We start from the raw sequence: 25,880 nt of genomic DNA on the forward strand, positions 1-25,880 counted from the left end.
CACAACGTAAACATCTGTTTTAAATGTAAATGCACAAGTGCAATAACACTGAAGATTTTCAATAACAATTCAAAAACAATGGAATAACAACTATTTAAAAACCTGGATAGACCACACCTTAAGCCTACCAAAATCAAGTACTTGAAACATCATTAAAAAGAAAGAGAGCACTGGTGAGCTCAGTAATCGCAAAAGGCCTGATAAGCCAAGGAAGACCTCTACAGTTCATGACTGATGAATTTTCACCATAATGAAGAAAAATTCCCGAACATCTGTCCAACAGATCAGACACACTCTTCAGGCGGAAGATGTGAATATGTCAGTGACTACTGTCCACAGAAAACATATAAAAAACATAACTACAGAAGCTACACTCCAACTTGGAAACCATTAGATGCAAAAACAAGCTGGTTACAGTTGCTAAGAAGTACCTAAAAGAGCCTGCAGTAGGTACACCTGCTCATTAACACAAATAGCCTGCTTCTACAAACAGCGAATCATGATGTGGCTGCAACTCAGTAAAGCATCCAGATATGGTGGAGGTTTAGTGTTTGTTCAAGCAAACATTAGAATGGGCAAGACACGTGAGCAACTTGGTCTGTGGGATTGTTGGTGCCAGGCATGGTGGTTTTAGTATCTGAGAAACAACTGCTGTCCTGGGATTTTCATGCACTACTGTCTAGTTAACAGATTAAGAGAGAGAGAGAGTTGTTTATTCTTGTTGTTATTATTATTATAGTAGTGTGGGTCATGCTTGTTACAAGTTATGTGGTTTCCATGCTTCTGTGTCTTACATGTGGTGCTTTGGCAATATGACTGTAGTTATCCTGCCAATAAAGCAAATTGAATTTGAAAAAATTGAGAGAGAGAGAGAGTTCACCCAAAGATAAAATAAAGCTGTATTTCCACTTAGCCACAAGTGCTATCTATCCATCCATCCATCCATATAGTTTTGGTGAGAGTTATCTACATATCCAGTGCAACTCATTCTGATACAGCGGACCTGAATGAACGTTCAAATGAACAAACTGATCCAGATTGAGACTCGGAGACCTCTTGGTAAGACAAAATAGATTTTAATCAAAATCGTAAGATTCTCATTACACAGAAAGACAAACAACCATAAAATCCTAAGTCATAACAAAGTAGTATTTCATGAGACACAAAAACAGTTAAGCAGAAACTCTGCACACAGACAAAGCAGCTTTCTTTTATACAGTAAAGCAAAAAGCTACATCATATCACACTCAGGGAGGGCAAAGATGACTCAGGGTCACAACTTACTGAGACACTACTAAAACTTCCCAAAGCAATCGCAGGCCAAGTACGGTATGTATAATATATGTATCGATAACTAAACAGTAAAGTATTTCACCTCAATCAGAGCTTAATCATTAAGTGATCACTTATTTGTCTAATAATTTAACTAATGGTAAACTAATCAAAAATTAATATTATTTCTGATTTCTTCTACAATTTTCCACTTAACTAGTCCCCCCTTTGTGCCTTCGAAAACACACCCACATATAATTTACAGTTTTGGGAAATCGTGCAATCCATGTGACAAGAACAATTGTATCTCACTGGCTTCCACGTATTTCACAAACTTTGCAGTCATCGACTTCTGTCCAGTTTAACTCTTTACGAGTCGTAGACTGGCTCTTGTATACTGAGGAGAGGTTACTAGCACATCACTCAGATACTTTTGTTATATTTGTTTCTCGGTTGTAGCTTCCTGCTATTTCACTCCAGTGTAGCCATCGACTTCTGTCCAGTTTAACTCTTTATGAGTCGTAGACTGGCTCTTGTATACTGAGGAGAGGTTACTAGCACATCACTCAGATACTTTTGTTATATTTGTTTCTCGGTTGTAGTTTTCTGCTTCTATTTCACTACAGTGTAGCCATCGACTTCTGTCCAGTTTAACTCTTTACGAGTCGTAGACTGGCTCTTGTATACTGAGGAGAGGTTACTAGCACATCACTCAGATACTTTTGTTATATTTGTTTCTCGGTTGTAGTTTTCTGCTTCTATTTCACTACAGTGTAGCCATCGACTTCTGTCCAGTTTAACTCTTTACGAGTCGTAGACTGGCTCTTGTATACTGAGGAGAGGTTACTAGCACATCACTCAGATACTTTTGTTATATTTGTTTCTCGGTTGTAGCTTCCTGCTATTTCACTCCAGTGTAGCCATCGACTTCTGTCCAGTTTAACTCTTTACGAGTCGTAGACTGGCTCTTGTATACTGAGGAGAGGTTACTAGCACATCACTCAGATACTTTTGTTATATTTGTTTCTCGGTTGTAGTATTCTGCTTCTATTTCACTCCAGTGTAGCCATCGACTTCTGTCCAATTTAACTCTTTACAAGTCGTAGACTGGCTCTTGTATACTGAGGAGAGGTTACTAGCACATCACTCAGATACTCTTGCTGTCATTGGTCCTCTTTATTATCACATGGTCAAACAGCCATCCCCCTGGTCACTGGTAGGCGGTCAAGGGCTGAGTTTTACCTCATAGGACTGGCCAGGTCATCATGGATCCTTGAACCTAGAAAACCTGTAAAAGCTTAAGACTTTGTTAACACAAAAACTTCTTATCACTTTGCATAAACTCAGTTGCACAATCAAATTCATTCAGGTTTTTTCCAATAAAGAGAGTCTTGTGTGTTCCAAAATGTCCCAGAGTTATGGTACAACTGAACCAACCCATTACAATAAACTGTTGGGGTAAAGTCAAGCCCTCTAAAACAGCAGACCACTGAGAGCTGTATTACCGAGCCCTCCATAGACCCCAGAGCTAATGCTGTGCTCTCTGGATTAACCTTGGTCACAGTTTTAAACAGATAATCCGTTTTACCTCAAACTCATCCTCCCTTTGGGTGGAACCTCGCATTTCTGGTGCAAAGTGATCCAGTGTGTGTGTAGACAGAAGATCACACCTCCCTTTTAGCTGGGTCACATCATATAGAGGGAGGCACTTCTAAAACTTTTCAAACCAACCGCAGGCCTATTACAGTAAGTATGTAATATGTATCTTTAACTAAACTAAACACCTGCAATCTAGCTATATTTTGGGTACCAAAATAGCTAACATTAGCTAACTAATGCTGCTAGGTACGTAGGTACGTTTCGTATGTTTCACAGGCTAATATCCTAACTGACTTGGAAGAGCCATTAGTATAAAACATGCAATGCCCAAAGTTGGCAGTCTTTTTCCACTTGCTCATTTAATAAAAATGGGAGTTGTAAAACTTTAGAAACAGGTTAAGCTTGAAAACAGGAGATGAAAAAAGCACACTCTGGCTGCAACACCGGGGATGAGGCTGTGGGGGAAACAGGGAGGAAGCTGATAGTTTAATTGGGAAAAGGATCTGGAAAAAGATCTATTTTATTCATATTGTTTTTACAATTTTGTTAATTCTATTTTCTTAACAAGGAAGTAAAACCTGAAGTGGACATTATTCTCAAGTGTGAGTTTCCTCAAGGACAAACCTAGAGGCCTGGGTTGAACTGCTCACTGATGACACTGAATAGATACAAAATTTTGTATCTATTCAGTCTTATACACTGTAAAACTGAATTATTGCAGTGTAATTCAGTAATAATTACTTATACACTGCAAGCATTTTTTTCACATTCATGTTAACTATATATTCTTAACTAGGAGTCAAACCTGAAGTGGCCATTATTCTCCAGTTTCCTCAAGGACAAATCTAAGAGGCCTGGGTTAAACTGCTCATTGATGACACTAAGAATAATAATTTTTTCTTTTTGTAAAAATTAAGTTCCCACCACCTCTCATAGGAGGACAAGGTCTCATACACTGTAACCATTTTTTTTTTACATTTATGTTAATTATATATACTTAACTAGGAGTCAAACCTGAAGTGGCCATTATTCTCCAGTTTCCTCAAGGACAAATCTAAGAGATGACACGAAGAATGGATATAATTATTTTTTTTACATTCATGTTAACTATATATTCTTAACTAGGAGTCAAACCTGAAGTGGCCATTATTCTCCAGTTTCCTCAAGGATGAATCTAAGAGGCCTGGGTTAAACTGCTCACTGATGACACTAAGAATAATTATTTTTTCTTTTTGTAAAAGTTAAGTTCCCATCACCACCCCCTCTCATAGGAGGACAAGATCTTATACACTGTAACCATTTTTTTTTTTTACATTTATGTTAATTATATATTCTTAACTAGGAGTCAAACCTGAAGTGGCCATTATTCTCGAATTTCCTCAAGGACAAATCTAAGAGATGACACGAAGAATAGATATAATAATTTTTTCTTTTTGTAAAAGTTAAGTTCCCATCACCACCCCCTCTCATAGGAGGACAAGATCTTATACACTGTAAGCATTTTTTTTTACATTTATGTTAATTCCATATTCTTAACTAGGAGTCAAAACTGAAGTGGCCATTATTCTCCAGTTTCCTCAAGGACAAATCTAAGAGGCCTGGGTTAAACTGCTCACTGATGACACTAAGAATAGATTTAATAATTTTTTCTTTTTGTAAAAATTAAGTTCCCACCACCACCACCCCCCTCATCAGAGGACAGTCTTATAAACTGCATGTATTTCCAAATGGTTTGCGGGTAGAAACATGCAGTTTTTTCAAAGCTATCCTATGTATCTATTTTTTTATATTGTTTTTACAATTTAGTTTTTACAAGGTTAATTAAGTCAGACATTATTCTCAGGGGTGACTTTCCTCGTGGACAAATGTAAGAGTCCTGGGTTGAAGTGGTCACTGATGACACTAAGAATAAATATAATTATTTTTTCTTTTCATAAAACTTTTTAAAATGTTTCAATTTTTTTTTTCATTTTGTTTTTAAAATTACATTAATTCTTACCCAGGAGTATAACCTGAAGTGGACATTATTCTCAGGTGCAATTTCCCTAGTGGACAGATTTCTAAGAGGCCCGGATTGAAATGCTCAGTGAAGACAAAAAAAAAAAAAAAAAAATCTTACCCTTTCTATTTTCTCAACCAAGAGTATAATCTAAACTGGACATTATTCTCAGGTGTGATTACTACTTGAGATATTAAGAATATTTTTTATTTTTCTTTTTTATGCAAGTTACATTTGTATTTGCAGACAATTTGCAGGTAGATATTGGTATGTTTGGTTAAATGACTTTTTTTCTGATATTTTGACCACTGTAGGTACAGTAGTATCAACCTTTCTGTCGATATTGTTACAGTGTACACTTAAATTAATTAGCTGCCAACAAGTGCGTGGAAATTATTGAGGCTATTTTTTAGTCAGTATCGACATTGAAAAAAGTTCTTACCTGAAACCTTTGCTTGAGTACTTACCACTTGAGGTAGCTACTTACCAACCGCTTGTTCTTTCCAGAATGAAGATTCTTTAAGATGATCTTGAAGAATACTGTACCATGTTCTCATGGTATTGAATCGTCATAAATACACCTACGTACGTCATAAAATCAACATTCTTGCCAATAAACAAATTGCGTGTGGTCATTAAACACATATTTTTGTGTTAACAATTATGTGATTTTTGTTTTAAATGTAATTATATTTCAGAATGTGGTGGAGCATCGCCATTGCCATTTTCCTACTGTTAGCTAGGCGTGCCTTGCTCGTTGTCGCCTGCTGGTTGGATAACGTTAGCTAACTGATGCAGCAATTTATTAAATTGTCTGTCAACCAATGCAATGTGTTGCTGAACTTGCAGCAAGGTTAACTGGTGCCTAAGAGCAGCGTTATATTTTATAATAGCTCAAAATCGCTGAGCCCTTTCTTCGAACACCAATGATATAAAAATCCAACTCCGGAGGCCTACCACGCGTCCATTATCGGCTTCTTGCCATTACTAATGGCATTCGACCACAATATACCAGCTGAGGCGGACATGACGATTCACAGGCGCTGCTCCCACAACTACCAAATTAGTCAAAATTAATTGATTGGTTAATTCAACGCGAGGAAGCATCAACCGGCAGCTGCTTACCACTAGCTTCCCTATCCAGAATTAAGATTCTTGCTCGAAATGATTTATTATATAGACGAAGTATCAGGCTATTGAATCGTCATAAAGGTGCGTACCTACGTCATAAATGGAATTGAGGCTATATATACTAACGCTCGCCCCCCCGAATCGGCCATTTTATAGGGTGTCTGAATTTTCGGTATTAAATTTGACACCGTAAGTAGTTGGGCCACAGGTTCGCAATACTACCTGATTTTATGCCGACAAATAAATAACTTTTATGGCCAAAGGATATATAGCACAACGATCCTAATTTTAGCCTACGAAACTGCCAATAATCGACAACCATTTAAGACGTGGGGTTAAAGCCCAGTTAAATCACATTTCTGCCATAGGCATCTGTCGCGAAAGAAATGGTTCCATCCTAATAAAACAGCGGATGTGACAGTTGCCATGCAGGGTTAGTGACGTTCGTTCAACGCCAATCAAATAACTGAAATATAATTTGAATCGATCAGAATTTTAAATAATGAAAAGGCAACGTAATTTACTTTCCTTTTGGAAAAGCGAAAATAAGTAAATATGATGGCGATGTTATTAATAAAACGTATCTAATTGGTTTAGCTACTTAGAATTACAATAAGTTGAGCTCATTGTGACAAAAGCACTTTGGGAGGATGGGCTACTGCGCTAGCTAGCAATGGCAGTCTTACAAAATAAATGAGGAACGGTACTCGAGATGATTGTAAGTTACAGATCATGTAAATTGGTAATGCCATAATGAAATCTGAAGAAATTAGATACGGCTCTGCTATGAGTATGGGGGTTCATACTGTGTGGGGTTGGTTGGCCTAACAAGCATGTCCCGACTACATTCATATATGGTAACCTGACGAGAGACAGAGGTATAGGCCCAGGGAGAGGGTGAGACAGACAGAGGGAGATGGAACAATGAGACCTTTTTACAGTCTCTGAATGACACACAGGTTTACTCATGTGTGTCAGTCTGCCTTGTGACATTTCATCCTGCATGAGCAGCTGTCACCTGAAGCTTAATGAACCAAGACTGAGCTGCTCTACATCTTTACTGAGTCCGATCTCCTCCAGGACCTCTATTATAACGGAGCGCCACTCAACTCTGGGTCCTGTGGGCCGTAGTGTCTGTAGTATTTGCTCCAACACTGTGCTACAGCACCTGATTTAATTAATGAGCTTACTTCCTGACAGTGGTGGTTGCTGAGCTGAAAGATTTTCATTGGATGAAGGTGATCACTCAGAATTACTTTGTATTGATTTGCAGTGACCCTTTCCTCTAAGGGGGCAAGTGGACTCAACCCATGCCAGGAAAATGCCTCCCACAGCATAACAGAGTCACTGGACCCCCTCACTGTAGGGGTCAAGCATTCAGGCCTGTACCGTTCTTTTGGTGCACGCCACACATGCACTCGTTCACTTGTCAAAAATATGGTGAAGGATGACTCATCTGACCATATCACTTTTTCCCACATCTTTGCAGACCAATGCCATGGTTTTTGCACCACTGAACTCTCAAATGTTAATTTCAGTTTGTAATGAGGGGTTTATGCACTGCAACCCTACTATAATATCCCTCTCTATATAGGTGTCAAGAGACACGTCTTGCTGACATTGTCTAATCACATCTTGCATCAACATTCTCAGTCACCTGAGGAAGAGCTGCTGTTCAGTTCCTTACATAAAACACTAATTCATGAGCATTGAATGTGCACTTTTGACCACAATTTCCGACCCAATTTACTGATATCTTTCCCATGGATCTAAATGCAGATGTCATTTTACTCACTGTTCCTATTGAAACATAATCAGTTGAGCCATCTTTGTGACTGTAGCGCTTACTATCTGTGCCCCAATAATGAACCCTCTTTAAAATTCACTTTAATAGTTTTCCTCTTAACATCTTGATCCAAAATTTGAACTGGGCCTGCTCAGCATTGTTATACATGCCACAGAGCATGATAGGCTGTTAATTGTTTAATTGTATCATGCAGTACACCTGTACTGAAGCATCTGCATTTGTTATGTTTCTCCACTTATTTATTCAGGCTTTTCCTTTAATTTGTCACCTGTCTGTATCTTTCACAATGAATGCGTTCCATTAATGCAGTGGTTCTCAAACTTGGTCCTGGGGGACCCCTGTGTATGCTGGTTTTCATTCCAACCTCAACAGCAATCCCAGAATTTTAACAAGCTGTTAATTTTTCTTAATTAGGTGCTTTTCATGTTTTAGAGCTGGGGTTCCAGAAAGGACCAGTGTGGGTGCACACACCTGATTCTACTAATCAATCACTAGAGTCATTGCTAAGCAACTTGATTAGTAGAATCAGGATCAGGTGTGTGCATCCACACTGGCCCTTTTCTGGAACCACAGCTCTAAAACATGAAAAGCACCTAATTAAGAAAAATTAACAGCTTGTTAGAATTCTGGGATTGCTGTTGAGGTTGGAATGAAAACCAGCATACACAGGGGTCCCCCAGGACCAAGTTTGAGAACCACTGCATTAAAGTGTATTTTAGTGTGTTTTTCTGCACCTCTGCACCATGAACTGATGCACTTGTTGTACGTCGCTCTGGATAAAAGCGTCTGCTAAATGCCTGTAATGTAATGTAATGTAATGTATTTTGCATCACATACCCTGCTGAGGCCAGCGCTAAAAAGAACTTCTGTTAAAACACGGGTCAGTGCTGCCATCTGTCTGTGGAAATCTAAACTGCAATGAGCAACATCATGAATTTAATCCAAGGACAGTGGTTTTCAAACTCGGTTCTGGGGATCCGCTATGATCGCTGATTTTTGTCACAGCCAATATCTTGATCAATTAAGGTTGTTGAAAACCTATGTTTAAGTGCTAAAATAATTTTCTACTTTCACTTACTCTAACTTAATGTAGGTTTGGCTTATTACCATTTGCTCTGCCATTGGATACTTTTGTTTTTCCACAAATAGTTTAGTTTCACTGAGCCCCACTTTCCACAGTTAGGACCTGAATAACTTCACCTGTAAATTTCTGATTGAATTAAATAAAAAAGTAACCTCTTTCTTAAGGAATCGTTTGGCATACAGAACATTGCAGACATCAAAGCATTAATTAATCTGACAGATTAAAAGTCCTGTGGTGTGAATGTGGAATATTTATTCTTCATTGCAACCATAGCTATTTCAGACATATGACTATAAGAAGGTCATCCTTCACTCGACATTAATGGTCTAATTAGGAACAAGTAGCAGCTAATTACTATTGAGAGGTTGCAATTATGGTATTAATGAAAACTAGCGTACACAGTAGGTAGTCAGGATCGAGTGTGAAAACTACTGGCCTTGGATATTGTAATTGGCATTAGAACATGTCCCTTAAATTTACAGAGCAATCTAGAAATTTGCCAAAAATATCAGTAATTGACATTACAATTACCATTTATAATATTATTAGAAATACTTTATTGGGTTTAGTTGCCAAATATAAATAATTGTTTTCCTTTTGGTGTACCATGAACACTCCAAGATAACAGGCCTGACAACGTAAGCTTCATAAGACGACTGAAGTTCTTTGCTTTTTGTTCAGTTTATTTTGTTAACTTTTCATATGTTGATATTGTTTCTTTTTCTTCTTCAAAAGGAGTGTTGTCCTTCATGATAACTTGAAAGTCTGTCGTAATTTTGGGTAAGCCACACTGTTTATTGTTAGCACACTGCAATTATTAAGTCGGTGACTTGGTGACCCTTTGATCAACGGCCTGCCCTCCTACACCCCAACCCCCCGTACGGCACTGTATTTTAAAATCTGATGTTTCACTTACACGGGGCTTTCGCATATCATTACTGTTCACATGACGTCATCACGTACTGCTGCAGCTCCAAATTTGATAGTGAAATTATGTTGAACAAACGAACAATAATTGACGGTTTGATTAGCCTTAAAATAAAAAATAGGTTAACTCTATATAAACTTGAGCTAATATGAATTTTTATAAAACTGAAACATTGTCACTATATGACCGCTGGGGGGCAGGGAATGTATTTTAAAAGGAATGTAGCAAAAAACATTTGTCAAATAAGAAAAATGCTAGCGAATCTGGTCATTTCCGGATAGAGCGTGCAAAATAATTTTTAAACTCATCTCTTTTTTGGTAGATAATCAGACGTTTTATCATCGGAAACTGTGCAGAGATTTCTGTTTTTTCCCCATGAAATTAATTGATGTCCATTTAGTTGTATTTAATAAGATGTAGGAAGGGAACTAGAGTGTTAAATCATGTTTTTTTAAAAAGCCTCGGCTGTTATGTTAGACAAAGCCAGAGTATTGACCATAATAATGTCAGCAGCATTCACCGAAAGATTGCCTGAAGAAGATAGAGATCGCTTGGTCACTTGGACATGCTGCCATGCTGAGGGCATGACATTTGAAATTGCATAACTGTCAAAGCTTTAATTAATATTGAACATAGACAGAATTATTATTAAAAAAAGTACACTTTTATGTTTGATGGAGTGTTTAAAAAAGTGAATAGCATATTTAATGTTTGCCATCTTTTTTGTTGGGTTGCATCATTTATTTGCAAGTAAAACATAAAACGAGTCAGTAATTTATCAAATAAGAAACTGTTAAACATTTGAAATAATCGAGTCCTGCACAGGCCATTTTGTGTGGTGAATTTTGAGAGCTAACAGATTTTTCCCCCTCTCCCACCCCCCATGCACACATGCAGAATTAATCTGGATTTGGTGGGTGGAAGATTGCAGCTCTTGATGTAAAGCCAAACGCATTACATTACATAAACGTTTTTCCCCCTCCCGTCTCTCTCCCCCTTCATTAGGAGTTAATCTGTACTAACCAACTGTCAGTTGATGACGACCGTTCAGTTGATTGTCAGACGGAGAGCATGGCGTGGCATTTGTATCAGTAATTTGCTCATTGCTTTCATTCACATGATATCAAAAATGAGAGTAGATAAGAAATTGATGAGTAATTTGTGCAAATGCTTTGGTTAGGTGGATTCTTTTTTGTTTAAGCTCCTTTTTGTTCACATTTTTCTTTTGTTTGAGAGGGACAGTGTAAGATTTCCCGTGGGAAAACTTTTGAAGGAAAACATTTTTATTCATTTATTGATGAATTGAACTACACGGTATAGATCTAATACTGTTTGTATGGAGACTACACTGTGGGGAAAACAGCACATTGCAACTGTTGAACTGCTAAAATCTGGTATTTTCTGGTGTAAAGGTAAAACTGACATCATTACACATGTATGGTGTTTTACTGAAGTATGTCTGCACTTTGCAGATGGGGAATATACTGAAAATATGTTCAAATTAAATAATGTGGGTGCAATCTGACCAAGACAGATAAATTCAGTAGCTGTGTGCAGGGGAGTAGTGTTTGCAAGAAAAACAATTATTATTAGTTTTTTCTTTTTTTTGGGGGGGGGGGGGGGGGGGGGGGGGGGGGAGTGAGGGGGGATTAAGTGTGCTTTGAATACTCTCTCAAATCTGGATTACAGAAAAAGGGACATCAAAATAATTATGCCGTCATCACAGATTTCTCAAAACACATAACACCACCCAAACAAAATAGAAATAGTTACCTGTATCATTTCCATCCAGTGATTTGAGTGTGTGCATTAAATGTGCATTGTTCACTAAGTCTCCTTTTTATATGCATTTTAACTTTCTCAAATGTGCACACACATTCATCTCCCCCAACTCTCTCTCTCACACACACACACATACACACACACAACACAATGACTCAGAATCACTAACTCATTATGGGACAATTAGTTTCAGTCAGTGTTGTTTGGAGATGATCAAAAATGAAAGGATAGGATTTTCTCAGTGTCTTATTTATTACAGCTGTATTTACAGCATACATTCTTGACATTTTTTGCAACGACAACTGGTCTTAGACCAAAATAAGTGTTTGGTGTGCCTAAAGACTCCCCTATGTGTGTATGTGTGTGTGCCTATAATAGCAGCCCTACAGACTGACACGCTTGCAGAGGAAAAATGACTCAGGCCATGAGTACCAGGGCGAAAAGCCCGAAAAACAGACGCGTGTGGATGTGTGGGGTATCTCTATCCAGTGGACCCCACTCATATGTCCAGCTATCTACATATGAATTGTTTGACTAACTGCCACCTAGATGGCAGACTATCTGAAAAATACTATATACAGTTGCCTGTGAATTCATAAATTGACCTTGAGACATATCCAATTTTAAAAGATGACACATAGTTAAGGCTGTTTCAAACCAGCAAGGCTGTTCAAACTGGTGTACAGTATATATTCAAAACTCAAACAGCCTTTTTCACTCTCAGTCTTTGCAGAGACATTTTGTGGATTTAACCAATCTAGCATGTAACCTGGTGATGTTTCAGCAAGTAGCATTACTTTCTCAACACTTAAGTTTCTATGAAGACATCATTACAGTTGACACAGCAGATATGAATGTCATAAATGCTCTTAATTGCTCACAAGCTGTGTTTTCAAGTTGTCATAAGCCATGACAACTGGTTATGTCAAAACCATAAGTGTAGAGTCATGCTGGCCCTATGCAGGCTCAATAATGCTACACTTCAGGTAAAATGTTACTGAAATGAACAATCAAATAAGCTAACCATGACATTGGAATAAAATACTAAAACACCTCATAAGCCCTGTACAGTCTCTGCAACTTATTAAGGTAAGATGGCGTGGGTCTAACGGCACTAGAAACAAATACATGAATGATCAAACCAACAGGTTTTTATTAAGAATCCTTCCACACACTGATAGTGCTTTGAGGAAATCCAGCCATTCCTTAGATACTGTAAACCATTCATTGAAAAGGTCTAGAGAGCAGTGCAAAAGGAAAACACACAAAATCAACCTGTCATACTTTTTCCGGCCTTTCGCCCTGATTCACTGTACTTCCTGTCTCTGTCTCTGTATTTTTGATGTCAAGCAAAATTATTAAGATGTAAATTATTTCAGATGTTTGCAGGTGAATGCACACCTAAATAATTTTGAGCACAGCTTTATAAGGCTACCTTTCCATATCAAAACGCATGATATTATATTTGCCCCGTGTCAGTGTTTCATGCATTTTGGTGACAGGTCAGGAGGACAGAAGCCTTTCAAATATGACATGGCACTCGATGAAACATAACAACTGTTAGTATACAAACACATTACTGCTGCTTTGGTTTTTCTTATGATCATACCCAAAAAGCTATTCACTTGACCTTTCAGGAGGATTTCAATGCCCAAAATGAAATTCTGAGATGGTGTGAGGCTAAAGAGTCTGCCTGGAGACAAAGCTGACCGCAAAGCATTCTGCACCTATTACTTGGAAATGGCATGGTCTGAACAAATATGGCTAGCGTTAAAGTGAAAATAAAACAGCATGAAACAAAGATTTGAAAAGTCATTGAGAAAGCATGTCAACTGGTACTTATGTTAGTCTGTCATCTTAATGGACCTGCACCTTCTTGGTTCTGCACTGGCAGAGATGGCAGTACCCCACAGAGTGCAAAGCAAATAAATAAAGAGTAATATGCTGTCTTGTTCCAGTCCAACGGTATGCAGCTTCATTGCAGGATACTGGGAGACACTGAGCTGGAGGTCAGTGAAATCCTCAGTAAGACCCTTGGGAGGAAATTAATCAGGGGGTCCAACAACAAAACGACAGGCCCCTTAAGCTAATGCGCAGTGCAAGACCACTGTCCTTGAGTCCCGCCAATCAGATCATCCTCCTCCCCCTCCCCTTCCCTCTCCTCCCATCCCTCCTTCCCAGAGGACATCCGGCCAATCGCGGCGAGGGCTCAGCAGTAGACGGACCAGTAGATGAGGTTGAAGATGATGTAAGCCCCGGGGAAGATCATGCGGGAGTAGGTGTCGATGGCGTGGGTGTTGTTAATGATGCGGAAGCCGCGGAGGCCCTTCTTCTTGGCAGCGCTGGACTCGCTGTCCAGGGACAGGTGCACCATCATGCGCTCCGGCTTCTCCGGCTCGTCGGGAGCCATGGGCGCCTGCGTGTACCCCGCCAGGCTGTTGGTGTCCGCCTCGCTGTATGTCCCGTCCAGCATCATGGTCCTGGTGTGGGACATCCCGCAGGTGCAGGGCAGGGACTGTGGGGAACAGAGAATAGGTATTTGTTTCTGAGTGTGGCAGAGTGTGAAAGAGTATGTGTATGAGGAGATGTGTCTGAGTTAGTGATTAGACTGATCAGATCTGTCTGATTAATTCTGATTAACTTGATTGCATGCACCTAGTTGTCTGCTAAATACTTCAAGGATCCAAGACTCAGAGGGAAAATCAAACTGAAATCCAAAGCTTTACTTCACATGATACATTTAAAGCAAGGCTACTTCTTGCCATAATGACACAGCAAGATAGTTAAATCGACTCTAACAGAGTACATTTCGCTCATTGATTTACACTTGATCGCTGTTGGGCTCATATAATATACTGATTAAGTTGAATTAACAATTAACATTTCACAATGTAATATGATAATTGTCACTTCATCTCTAAAATAAAATAACATACTAACATGTGCTCTGAAGTGCATACTGAAAGGGATGTGATAGCATCCATACCTGCTCTTTAGCCTTTTCTCTGAGTTTCCGGTCCTTTCCGTCCTTCACCGTAGTCAGGTAGTTGACTGCGGCGTATTCCAACACCGATAGAAATACGAACACGAAGCTGACCCAGAGGTAAATGTCCACAGCCTTGATGTAGGAGACCCTGGGCATGGAAGCGTTGACCCCGGTAATGATGGTGGACATGGTGAGCACCGTGGTGATACCTGAAGGACGATGACCACACCCCTCTGATCAGCACAGACTCTCTGGGGTCATCTGAAGCGGTCACTCAAAAAAGCAACCATCAAGAACTTTGAGCCTTACCCAACGACACTCTGGCAGGAACCGCGCGGCGGTCGATCCAGAAGGAGACCCAGGACAGCATGACCATCAGCGTGGCGGGAAAGTAGGTCTGCAGCAGGAAGAAGAAGATGTGGCGTCGCAGGGTGAAGTTGATGTAGAGCCGATTGTACCATCCTGAGGGAGCAAAGCAAGGGAGAAAGGAAAAGGGTCAAGTACCACACAGTCATCTTTACTTATTCTCACATATTCTTTCTTCTGAGACATATTAAACATATCAAGGGTATTCATTGTATAAAAAGCAGTGCTACTTTAATTAGAGAAATTATTGAGCATGAAATTTTAATGTAGCATGTTTTATTTTTGTGCCAATCCAAATGGCAGTTTTCTCAATACATGGAATTGTTTGTGTTCAGTCCTGGACCATTATCCTGAAATCTGGACACCATCCACAGCTAACTGTACCTGTGCTGCTGTAGAAAGCGAGCCTGGAAGTGGTGTGGAACTTCTGAATGAGGAACTGAGACAGAGAAATCTTGTCATCCGTGCTCAGTGACTCGTCACCACTCTTCCAGTACAGCATGAGGTCTTCATCCGTGTAGGCATCTGAAGGCAACCGGCAAAGATTCTCAATTAGCGCAAGATGTCCCCCAAAAGGTTTCTCACCGGTGTCAGTGAGGAATGTGAACGATACTCACAGCTTTCCAGCTCTAATGTGCAGGTCTGCGAGTCTAAAGGAAAGCGGCTGAAGTCCATGTTACAGGCGGCTGTTACAGTGACCCTGCATGTTAAGCACAGCAGACACAAAGCAAAGCGCAACAGTCAACAGTCATAGTGAGATGGTCAAACAGGAAACCCCAATAAAGACATGCACACAATTAATATTAAAAGCGTATTAAAACATGTATTATGCAAGCTCTGTGTAAGTATGGATCACTCATGGGTTTAGAGCTCATCCAAGCGTCTGGGACAGGCAGCAGCCCAGGGTGTGAACAGGCCAAAATGTATTAACTGCTTAAAATGGGTAATGCCCCCACACATGTACAGAGAGCACACATTTAAAACCAGTGCATCTAAAGCAAATGCACTTCATTTACTTTTACATTTGTGTTCATATACTGTCATTGAATATATAAAGATCTGTGATGAAATTGCATATCCATAAACATTTTGCTTAAAATGGGCAGCAACCAACAATCTTTTTTTTAATGGGCAACATCCATCATTTCTCTGATCATAATAAAAATGCATTCACTGTAGAATACATTTAAATTATTTTTTTAGCATCATATTGGTCAACCAGTCAGGAAGCAGCCGAAGGACTTTGAGGTAACTTCTGGTGAGCCAGCATTGTCCTCACCTCAGACTGTACAGTACGTGGCCATCGGGAAACACCCTCAGCATGATGTTGTCCGTTGTGGTGTCGTGAATGAAGGACCTCTTTGAGTGCACGAAGAACACGTCGGGCACCCAAATCTTCTTCACCAGTCGACCGTCGAAGGTCATGCTCTTATTCGTGCTGCTAGGAAAGGACAGGCGCTCGTCCTTCCAGTAGTGTCTGAGGTAAAGCGTCATGGTGAAGTCCTGCATCACAAAGCAAAAAAAGAAGCCTTCTGCTAGATACACTTCTCATTCATCAAGATGAAAAAGGCCCTAGCTTCATATTAGGCACCTGGGTAGCTGATATTCTACATTTCTCATAGAGATCCATAGTTTGGGACATTGCATGTTGGGATTATTGGGATATTGCATCTTACTGGATTACTAGAGATGTGTATGATCAAACGTGCTGTCAGCATGAGCAAAGAACATATGTGCAAAGATACCCATCAGATAAGGCACATTTCTGATGACCAATCGAATGCAGTCTGAAAGTCATAGGTCGCTGTCAGCGACAAAGATCAGTATAATCCCTCCTATTTCAGTTCTCTCTGTTCTGCCACTGGGTTTATGAATCCTTTCTGCAACACCGCACTCTATCCCTAAAGTACATCATCCCTCTTTTATTTTCACCACATTACATAATATGAAAGATGTAACACTGGCCATAAATTTTAACATAATAAAGCAATATCGTAATCATCATCAGGTTATTTGATGAACGAGTACAAAAACAAAAAAGGAGGAATGCGCTTGATGGAAAAAATTGGTTCATTGCTTTTGAAAAGAAATTGAAATCTATTTTCAGTGACATTTATATGATAAAATGTACAATGACGAAGGCTACACCTACATCAATGGCGGCAAAACCTAGCCTTGGAGAGGCATAGTCATCTGGTTTATGTTTTCACCTTAAAATCAGCAAACAGCTGAGAGCCATGACACCAGATGAGATGAGTTAAGAGAGTTTAAAAAACTACTTGTAGGACCTAGGTTGATCACTTGACCTAGACCAATATTTTAAAGGTAATATTTTAAAATGACCACAAAATGACTTGCTGGTATGTAAATGAAAAATTATATTTGATATAACTGAAACACAAGTGTGCACAACATCATAGAAGGTCTGACTTCAGGGAAGATTTTATTGGAATTGTTTCACTAAATTTTGACCACATGACCCACACAATAATATTGATAGCCAGTGCTCTATACATTCTATGACTTCATGTTTGAATGTGTGGACAAAATACACATTCTTAATATATGCTTTTCTGATCTAGTTTCTGAATGTTCTTCGAGACAAGGGGTCCTGAATGTTAACTAAGAAGAGCTGGAGGTTTTTGCGGTAACTCTACTAAAACATTAAATTCAACAGATCAACTTATCACAATCTTCAGTCCAGTCTTGATTTTGATTTGTTTAATCAGATACTTCAGTTCTGGGCTACAACAAAAACTGGTACCATCACTGGCCATTCTTGTATAAGACTGGGGACCCCTGTTCTAGACAAAATAGCATAAGTTTGTTTTGTTTATTTCTGAATTGTAGGTGCTGCAATTGAATTACAGACAACTGCGTTGTTGTAGTTGCTACAAATAGGAATAGAGAATTTGCCATTTTTAGGAAAGCATCAGATTTAGTTTCAACGGGAAATTATTCTCTTACCATATCTACTTCTGAAATACTGTCCAGGCTTTCCACCTGTACATCTACTCCAACAGGAATGGCAGGGCCTGGAAAATAGACATCAAAAGTCACGCACTGCTCATATTATATATCATATTAACAACGCAAATCACCATTTCTTATCCTTTTGATTGACTAGCTGACCCACAATCAGAATGTTTTCTTCCACCATTCATGTCAAGCTTTCAATTCAAAGCATGGAGAGTGTTAAAACATCATAAACTTTTCAAATAATGGCAAAATGTTGCATATGGGGCACTTGTAAGAGTGACTCCAGGTAAACGTACATCATTGCTGGATTACCTTATATTCCATTTACCAAATCATAGGTTTTCTAGGAAAATACAAACCCTGGATTAGACTCTGAAGATGATTTGATCGACATTACGACCATGAGTAAACACACGTAGCTATCACGGCTTAAACATTCTTTTTTCCAGTTCTTCATCAGTTGATACAGGTTTCAGATATAGAATACTCGTCAATGACATTGATTGCAGGAATTTTATACTCTAGATTACTGCCCTGTATCTTTCCCATCATTTCAAATGGAAAGATGACCTCAGAGGTAAAAGCTTGATAAACTTAGCAACAGGAATTAAGGATAGTGGGACTTTTGGCAGAAACTGACATAGGGTTAATTAGTGCAGTGAAATACATTGTTCTTCCAAACCAGCAACAACATCAAAAAACCTTAATCTTCATATAACCCGCCTCCCGAAATAAGAACAGTGAAATTTAGCATTACATCAGTCACACGGTGATAACAAGGCACTATAACAAGGTAATTACAATGTAGTTACAAATTAGTACATTTGCATAGTTAAATAATTACATTTTAGTTAAATAGGAAATGGCTCAGCATGACTTTACAGTATGTAGGAGACTTTAGCATAACTGGAGTGATTACACAAAGAGCCATCTCTGGGTTTTGGGGTTAGGTTCATGGCTGGAGTTCTGGTGATAGGTAGACATAAGGGTGGGGTTAATAACTAGGAGGAAGATTATTCAGATATTTACACACCCTGAAAACTTATGTTCACCTTTGCCCGTAGCTGTAAATCAGGAGGAGCTGTGTAGTGGATTTCCAAAGTCAAACAGCTAAAAACAAGTTGATCCTTGGTTATTGTCAGAAGTGTTGTTCACATACCCAGTAAGTGGCTTTTCTGCCTAGAAGACAACCAATGTCTCAGGACATAAACAGGGACATGCTCTTAACTTAAATGTCTACTGTGAGACCTGCAAAATGGCTGCCATGCATCATCCAGGTAAGTGCTACACAGAAGTTTCCAAAATCCATCACTGTACAGCATTTTAAGATCCTCAAAAAGTGCTATAAGACACAGTTAATTATTCTTCTGATCATTTTAGAATCACTTTTTAGAAGTATGATGTAATTACATGGGCAAGAGTGCGTATTAGTGTTCCTGTTTTTCTATTATTATTACCTAATATCTATGAAAATGTGAAGTCCGGTAATGGAACCTGCCTTTAGATGTGATTGTGTAATCAATGGTTAAGCCTCTCATTAGTTTCCCTGTTACCTGGAATAGAAGGTATTAACAAAAACCCAGCGCCAGCTGTGAGCCTTGTCTCCCTACACAGGGACCATATGCCATCTACCATATCCAAAACCGGCCTGACCCTGGCTCCTGGGGACATCCGGCTGGGGCTCGGTCCACTTGGCAAAGCACCTACCACCTGTGGGGGGGTGGGGGGTGGGGGGGGGGTGGGGGGGGCGGTGCTATCCTACCCAGTCAGGGAGTTTGCTGTGGGATTAGGTTGCAATTTAAGGAATACTTTTTCTTTTCATTTCCAGTGTGATTACATGAGTACCACATCTGTTGCTCGTAGTTTAGGGAAAAAGAGAGCATTTCAAGACCGCTGGATTTTCTGTACACTTTCCAGTCTGTGTGGTGAATCCACCTCTGTGTTACTGGAATGCACTGAAATGTTCATAGGACTGTTTTGTTGCCTCCTGTGTCCTTCAACAATTCAGGAGAGTGGACACAAGATGATGCTCACTGTCCACCAGCTGAGCTGAGTCAACTACTAGCACAGTTTGTGCATCCAGACTCCAGTGTACATAGTCATGGGCTCTGAAGTAGAGATAAGCCAGCCAACTGCATCACTGCCTCTCATGTGTGCCACCCTTTGGGGATGCCAGGCACAGTCTGAGCTGGCATGATCCATTACCCGGTGATCCATTAGCTTTTGATTTTAATATGAAATGGAGCCTTGTATACATGGACATAGCTTTGTAGTTTTTGATCAATATGCAACAGTGCATCAGCAAGCACGCACTGTTGCACCTCCCCAAATCTGTGCCGAGACTGCTCTCAATTGTGGCTTCATCATAGGAATGTGTGTAGTTACTGCCAAAGTGTGAAATACAAAACACCACACACAGCATGCTTCTTTTAATTAAGCTGACTTGAAAAAGCCAATTTATTGTTCTTCTATTTCTTCATATTCCCCATCAATTTTTTGTATGCTACTCTTGCTACAGCTTTTTTGTTTGTGATTTTTGTGTTAATAGCTCAAATATTTTGTGATATGCTTACAATTTTATATAGAAAAAGTTCCCATTGATTACCATTGATGGAATGTTCAGAATCTGAACAACATGCAGCTAATGTCATAAGCGGCATCTGCAGCTGCCACAGACACAGATCATCTCTCTAGCAAAGCTTCTAATGGACAAAATCTCTGGCAAGGCAAGTAACGTTAGCAACATCAATGCCAGTTCAACCCAAACTAATATTAGTTAGTGTTCTGTTATAGTCCTAGCAAGCTAGCGTGCGTATTTCAACATTGGCTTTTTCAAGCCAACTTAAAGTTTGCCCACAAAACTTTCTTTTCCTTTCTAATTCCTCTCTCTTTCTTATGCAAGTCAAACACAAAAAATAAAAAGGTTTTCATCTAATGCTTTCTCATTTTCAAAATATCTGTTTCCAAATGGCATGCAAATGCACTCTGCATCACAGATTCATATGGAACAAAGAAAAACTAATGAAGTATTCATTATTATTTGACTTAAATGAGTAAATTCCTTTGAAGATTTAGGTTTTGTATTTTGAGGGTGTTACATCATGCTAATCTAATTCAGATTTATCTTATTAATATTTTGAGTAACTATGGCAAGATGGCACGGCACTCTTTTCACTCAGCAGTACAAATTACAAATGAATAATGAGCCTGCCACCAAATTAAAGCGCATTATACCTCAGCGTGCATGACCCAAAGTTCCTGAAAGACCTCACAGGTCAATGGTCATAAACTGTACCTTAAGCTCATAAATTATGATACTTGTACGATGCCAATTCTATTTGGCCTGACTGTACCTGTGCACAGTCCTCATCTATATTCATCACATAATGGGTTGCTAAAAACATTTCAGAGTAAGCACTTGTAATATTTGGTAAAGCTAAAGCTAAAGAGGACATCCTCAATTACCATATAAAGTGAAATAATAAAGCACGAATAAGGCTTCGTGTCAGTCATACCAGCACAGGGGCACATCAAGTGCAAGAGATATACTGCTTGAGGGAATAAATAACCCTCACCATTACACCATATGACCTCGGAGCATCCCCCCTTTCAAGGATTAGCAGCAAACAAAATCCACTATTAGTTATCTCGGCTGAGATTAAGGTTGCACCAGTGCATTAGATGCTGCCGCCCTCTCCGAAAAAGAAATCCCACTGATGCCATTTCTTATTTGGATGTTCTTGGAAATCAATAAAATATTCAGGCTTTTACTAAAATGCAAATTCGATTAATCCGTAAAAAATGTCTGGCTCGGTAGACTGCTTTTAGAAGACAGATAAGACAGAAACAAGCTGTCAGAAATGAATTAAATTTTGGCACTTCCCAAGTTCACGGTTTTTCTTGTCAGCCTCTCTTGCTCATTGCTACAGTTTTTGCCCACTTGCTTGCAAAGCTTCTTGCCTGACATTCCGGTAATTGACCAGACAAGCACACGTTAAGAGCTCTCAGCATAAATATAAAAGGCAAAATGGAACTCTGTGTTTCTTTAAAACACGGTTCTTGTTCTTAAAATAAATTATCCTCCAAAGTAGAAAATGCGCTGCTTCCTCTTTTTTAAGACTAAGCTGACAACAGCCGGTGCTCACTACACTTACAACACGCTTATATTTTATATACCTACGTATAAAGTTAACAATGAGCATGCCTTAATATAGGAAGGAAGCTGCACTCAGGCTTAAGGCTATAGTTTTTCTTTTTGAAATATATACAGCAATTAATTTCACCAGGCAAATATAATTTCCTAGTTTTTCTTCCCCAAGTTTGGCCCCAAGAGCTTGATCACTTAGAAGAGAGAAACAAATCAAAAGCAATTTGTTGAACCCTTAAGCATTACATTCAGTCAAGCTTTACCTCTTCAGAGGGGTGCACGTGACGTGAGTGTAGACTATTTTCTACCACTTGGCTGCGAACCCCCGCAGAAAACAACAATTCATCTCACATTCCAAGAGCGTCCAGTTGAAAACCTTTCATTAGTTACAGTACACGGTGTGTCAGTTCCTTTTGAATCATACCGTAAGCCAGTTATGAAAATGACATTCAGACATTCATCAAAACTTAATTCGCTACTTTGAAAATTTTTTGACTATAATTGTAAAAATTATTCAGTACAATTTCCATATTCATCCATTCCCAGATCCAGTCATATGTGCCCAAGTTATAATTAATACACAGATATGGCAGAAATAGGTTCCTATTTTATGTGAAATAGGATTCCTGCCCTCAGCCTGTTCTTTATTGTTGGGTAATTCAGCTCTAATCTCAAGAATTTTATATTACAAGTCAACTTTATAGAATACTGTCAGAAACGTGTATTTTCAAAGCTACCATAGATTAAGTTATTTGAATAAATAAGTAAATAGTTTTGCTTTGGAAGCAGTTGTACATGATGCTCCCTGATACACAAACCACATACACACATCTGAAGCATTTTTACTGCCACTTCAGCACCAGTTGATATCTTTTAAACACATGTGTCCAGTGACCTAGAATCGCAATACCTATGCACACTTAATCATCATAAAAACATATTGCATCACATTACATAAGTTTTTAAAGTACATTTTTTTATTGAAGGTAATTGTGTCAAACAATGTTCCAGGATAATTATAAAGTAACTGTAAATTCACAATTTATACAATCTGCCACTGTTATAAAACATGCAGTTGTACATTCAGCATTATTCTGGATGAACATATAATTATAATTATTAATCTCTCTTTTGGGAACTGCTCTTTGATCCTCACCTGCAAATGCTGGCCTCATGGTAAAATCATGGTCGTCTACTCGAAGTAGGTGGTCTTTCTTCACTTTACGTGTTTTGGTCACATCTACCATCTTCTTTGATAAAGTACTGTAAAAAAGACAACCAGTTTGTGGTACTAAATAGTGTTTTGGAAAACATTCAAAATAAATACATAAATACAACTCAAATTAATTATTTGACTACATATTGCATAATGAAACCACACATCTGAAAAAGCCTGCAGTTTCATGTGATGGGAAAATAAGTGGTTTCTTATATTTTGATGAAATAGTACAATAACATAAGATATATTTTATTCATCGGATGTTAATATATTATTTGATCTATGGAACGGAACAGAGGAGTATGATTGCGTGTGGCAGTGTTAATGGAACGCAGCCTTCCCCAATAAAGGGCGAGTGAAATTTGAACAGTCCTGGGCGCCGGAAATCAGCTACAATTCATATCAGTACTAAGCCTTGCAGTATCTGTGACATGGCAATTGATTCTGGCTATGCAATAGACACAGGGAGACTAGTCTTCAGTTACCAAGCCTGACTGCAAATGGTCCACCGTCAGACAGTTGGAGACGTGGTTCAAAAAGCAAGGGCGTTACTCTGAGGTAACTAGATACAAACTCTAGATGTATGAAGGACCCCCTGGCACATGGAAATCCTGCAGGATCACAACTGCCTAACACGTTCAAAGCTATAAGCATGAATCACGGTTATGGGCTCAGTAGAGAATGCTCAGAGAAGGATATCCGAAGTGCGGCGGTTACAGTGCATGAAACAAGCCCATTAAATTGTAATACATAACTTTTAAAGTGTTACATTTTGGAGTCTACTTGCTTAAAAATATTATGGAAGTAGCACAAGCCATATTTTTATGACTCAAACAATGATCACATTTGCTGAGTAAAAGGTGGACGCATCACTGCGTAATACGCCGGCTCATAAAAGGATAGATAATGCGAAAAATAATTTGAGTGCTTTTCTCAGTTTTAGCATGATCATGTGTACTAGGCTAGTGCCAGCCATAGGGAAGTATTGTCATACTACATTTTCCTTGCACCTTGATCTTTCATTGCCTAGCAATTTTGTCAGATTTTACGCGCGTCTGAATTACGCGCAACGTTCACTGTTTTGCCAAATGTTTTTTTCCTAGGATTCTTCATAATATTTTGAAGTCAGGCGTTGGTTTTAAACCCATTCGTTCTCAGTATAGCACAGAGACTATGTACATCTCTGTCTCAAACCAAGAAGCACTTAACCATTTCCTTAAGCATCGAATGGTGATTTATCTCTGCTTTTAAGTATACCCGCTATAACTTGATTGTTTCTATGAAATACGCTATAGCTGACACACCAATCTAGAGCTGTACGAAATTAAATGTGATTGAACTAAAGTAAATATCCAGGACATCATCATTCAAGTGAGCAATAAACTTAATGCATACAATCGAACCTTTATAAACAACATTCCATATTCGTAATATGTAATTCGACGTTAAAAATATTTAGCATCACAAAAGATAATAAATATCATCCTCATCACAGCTGCTGCACATATGTGTAACTTCGTGATCCTATAGATTAGCCACAAATGGCGTGCATTATTAATATTCAGAATGTAAACAATGTCCATGACGCACGCAACTACAAGCAGCTACAAGTACCAATATACATTCTCTGTGTGTGTATATATATATATATATATAATAATAATAATAATAATAATAATAATAAAAAGTCTATCCAGCAACTGGTATCATTCGCAATACTTTATGAATATAAGTGAACACAAAAGTAAAAAATCGAATTGTTCTCGAGTCGAGTACTTACGAGCCATGCTTGTGAGTTTCCACGGGTCCAGTCCACCTCCTTTTCCTTCCTCTATGCTTTCGACACTCTCCAATAAGCATCAGGCAAAACAGTAAAAACAGCAGTTTGGTAAAATAAGGCATTATGCGTACAAAGTTAAATCTCTGGGAACGAGTCTAGAAATCCCCCTTTGTTCCGGTTCGCAATTTTTTGAACAGTGATTCATCTTTTCGTTCGAAGAACCACAAACGCTGCAACAGTCATTAGAAAATACATTCCGGTTGATTAAACATCCACGACTGATATGTTTCCAACGCCAAGCAGCTTGTCTTACTTGTTCTCTGATTGGTTAGCTATCGTACAGCTGTTTCCATGCGTTCTGACTGATAGACTTCGCTCGGCTTTCTAGTGACCACTCTTCGGGTCATCTTCACGGAGAAGCACTGACGTAACGTACTCCGGTTTTAAACAACTTTCGAATGAAAGCGAATGTATTTGAACTGTAGGGAGGAGAGATAACGAAACAAGGATACAGGATGTTCATCTAAGTACGGCATCAAACATGCAGCCATAATCATTTCATTACGATAATATAGCACATTAGTGAATCTGATATACCTCAATAGAGTAATGTAACAAAAGATAAATTGTGGAGTATATCCAGTTTTCACGGAGTACCGTTCAATGCTATATCTAGTAATTTAAATAAATGTATCCCGCTTACAATGCCTAAGAACGCAAGCACACAACAAAATCACACATCACCAAATGCTTTAATTATTCTGTAATATTTCATTTCAAACACCATAATAAACCACCAAC

The 25,880-nt window shown here is 38.8% G+C and overlaps 1 protein-coding gene across 1 annotated transcript; it reads right to left on the reverse strand.

Annotated features, from left to right (window-relative positions):
• Nucleotides 1-11,835: 11,835 nt before the first annotated feature.
• On the reverse strand, nucleotides 11,836-25,708 carry LOC118230025 (gamma-aminobutyric acid receptor subunit rho-2-like). Its single transcript, XM_035422700.1, has 9 exons — nucleotides 25,080-25,708; nucleotides 23,237-23,343; nucleotides 17,922-17,989; nucleotides 16,234-16,457; nucleotides 15,572-15,654; nucleotides 15,339-15,479; nucleotides 14,898-15,050; nucleotides 14,589-14,797; nucleotides 11,836-14,117 (listed from the first exon to the last, which is right to left on the reverse strand). The coding sequence occupies exons 1-9, from the start codon at nucleotides 25,199-25,201 to the stop codon at nucleotides 13,812-13,814; spliced, it is 1,413 nt and encodes a 470-aa protein (XP_035278591.1). The 5' UTR covers nucleotides 25,202-25,708; the 3' UTR covers nucleotides 11,836-13,811.
• Between the last annotated feature and the right edge of the window lie 172 nt (nucleotides 25,709-25,880).

Source organism: Anguilla anguilla, chromosome 6, assembly GCF_013347855.1.
Source record: "Anguilla anguilla isolate fAngAng1 chromosome 6, fAngAng1.pri, whole genome shotgun sequence".
Taxonomy (NCBI): domain Eukaryota; kingdom Metazoa; phylum Chordata; class Actinopteri; order Anguilliformes; family Anguillidae; genus Anguilla; species Anguilla anguilla.

Excerpts from the sequence above, each read along its gene's own strand:
- LOC118230025 (XM_035422700.1), bottom strand. The coding sequence starts at position 25,201 with ATGCCTTATTTTACCAAACTGCTGTTTTTACTGTTTTGCCTGATGCTT. Across the intron at positions 23,344-25,079 it reads GAAACTCACAAGCATGGCTC|TACTTTATCAAAGAAGATGG; the intron begins GTAAGTACTCGA and ends TCTTTTTTACAG. Across the intron at positions 15,655-16,233 it reads CACGTACTGTACAGTCTGAG|GGTCACTGTAACAGCCGCCT; the intron begins GTGAGGACAATG and ends CTTAACATGCAG.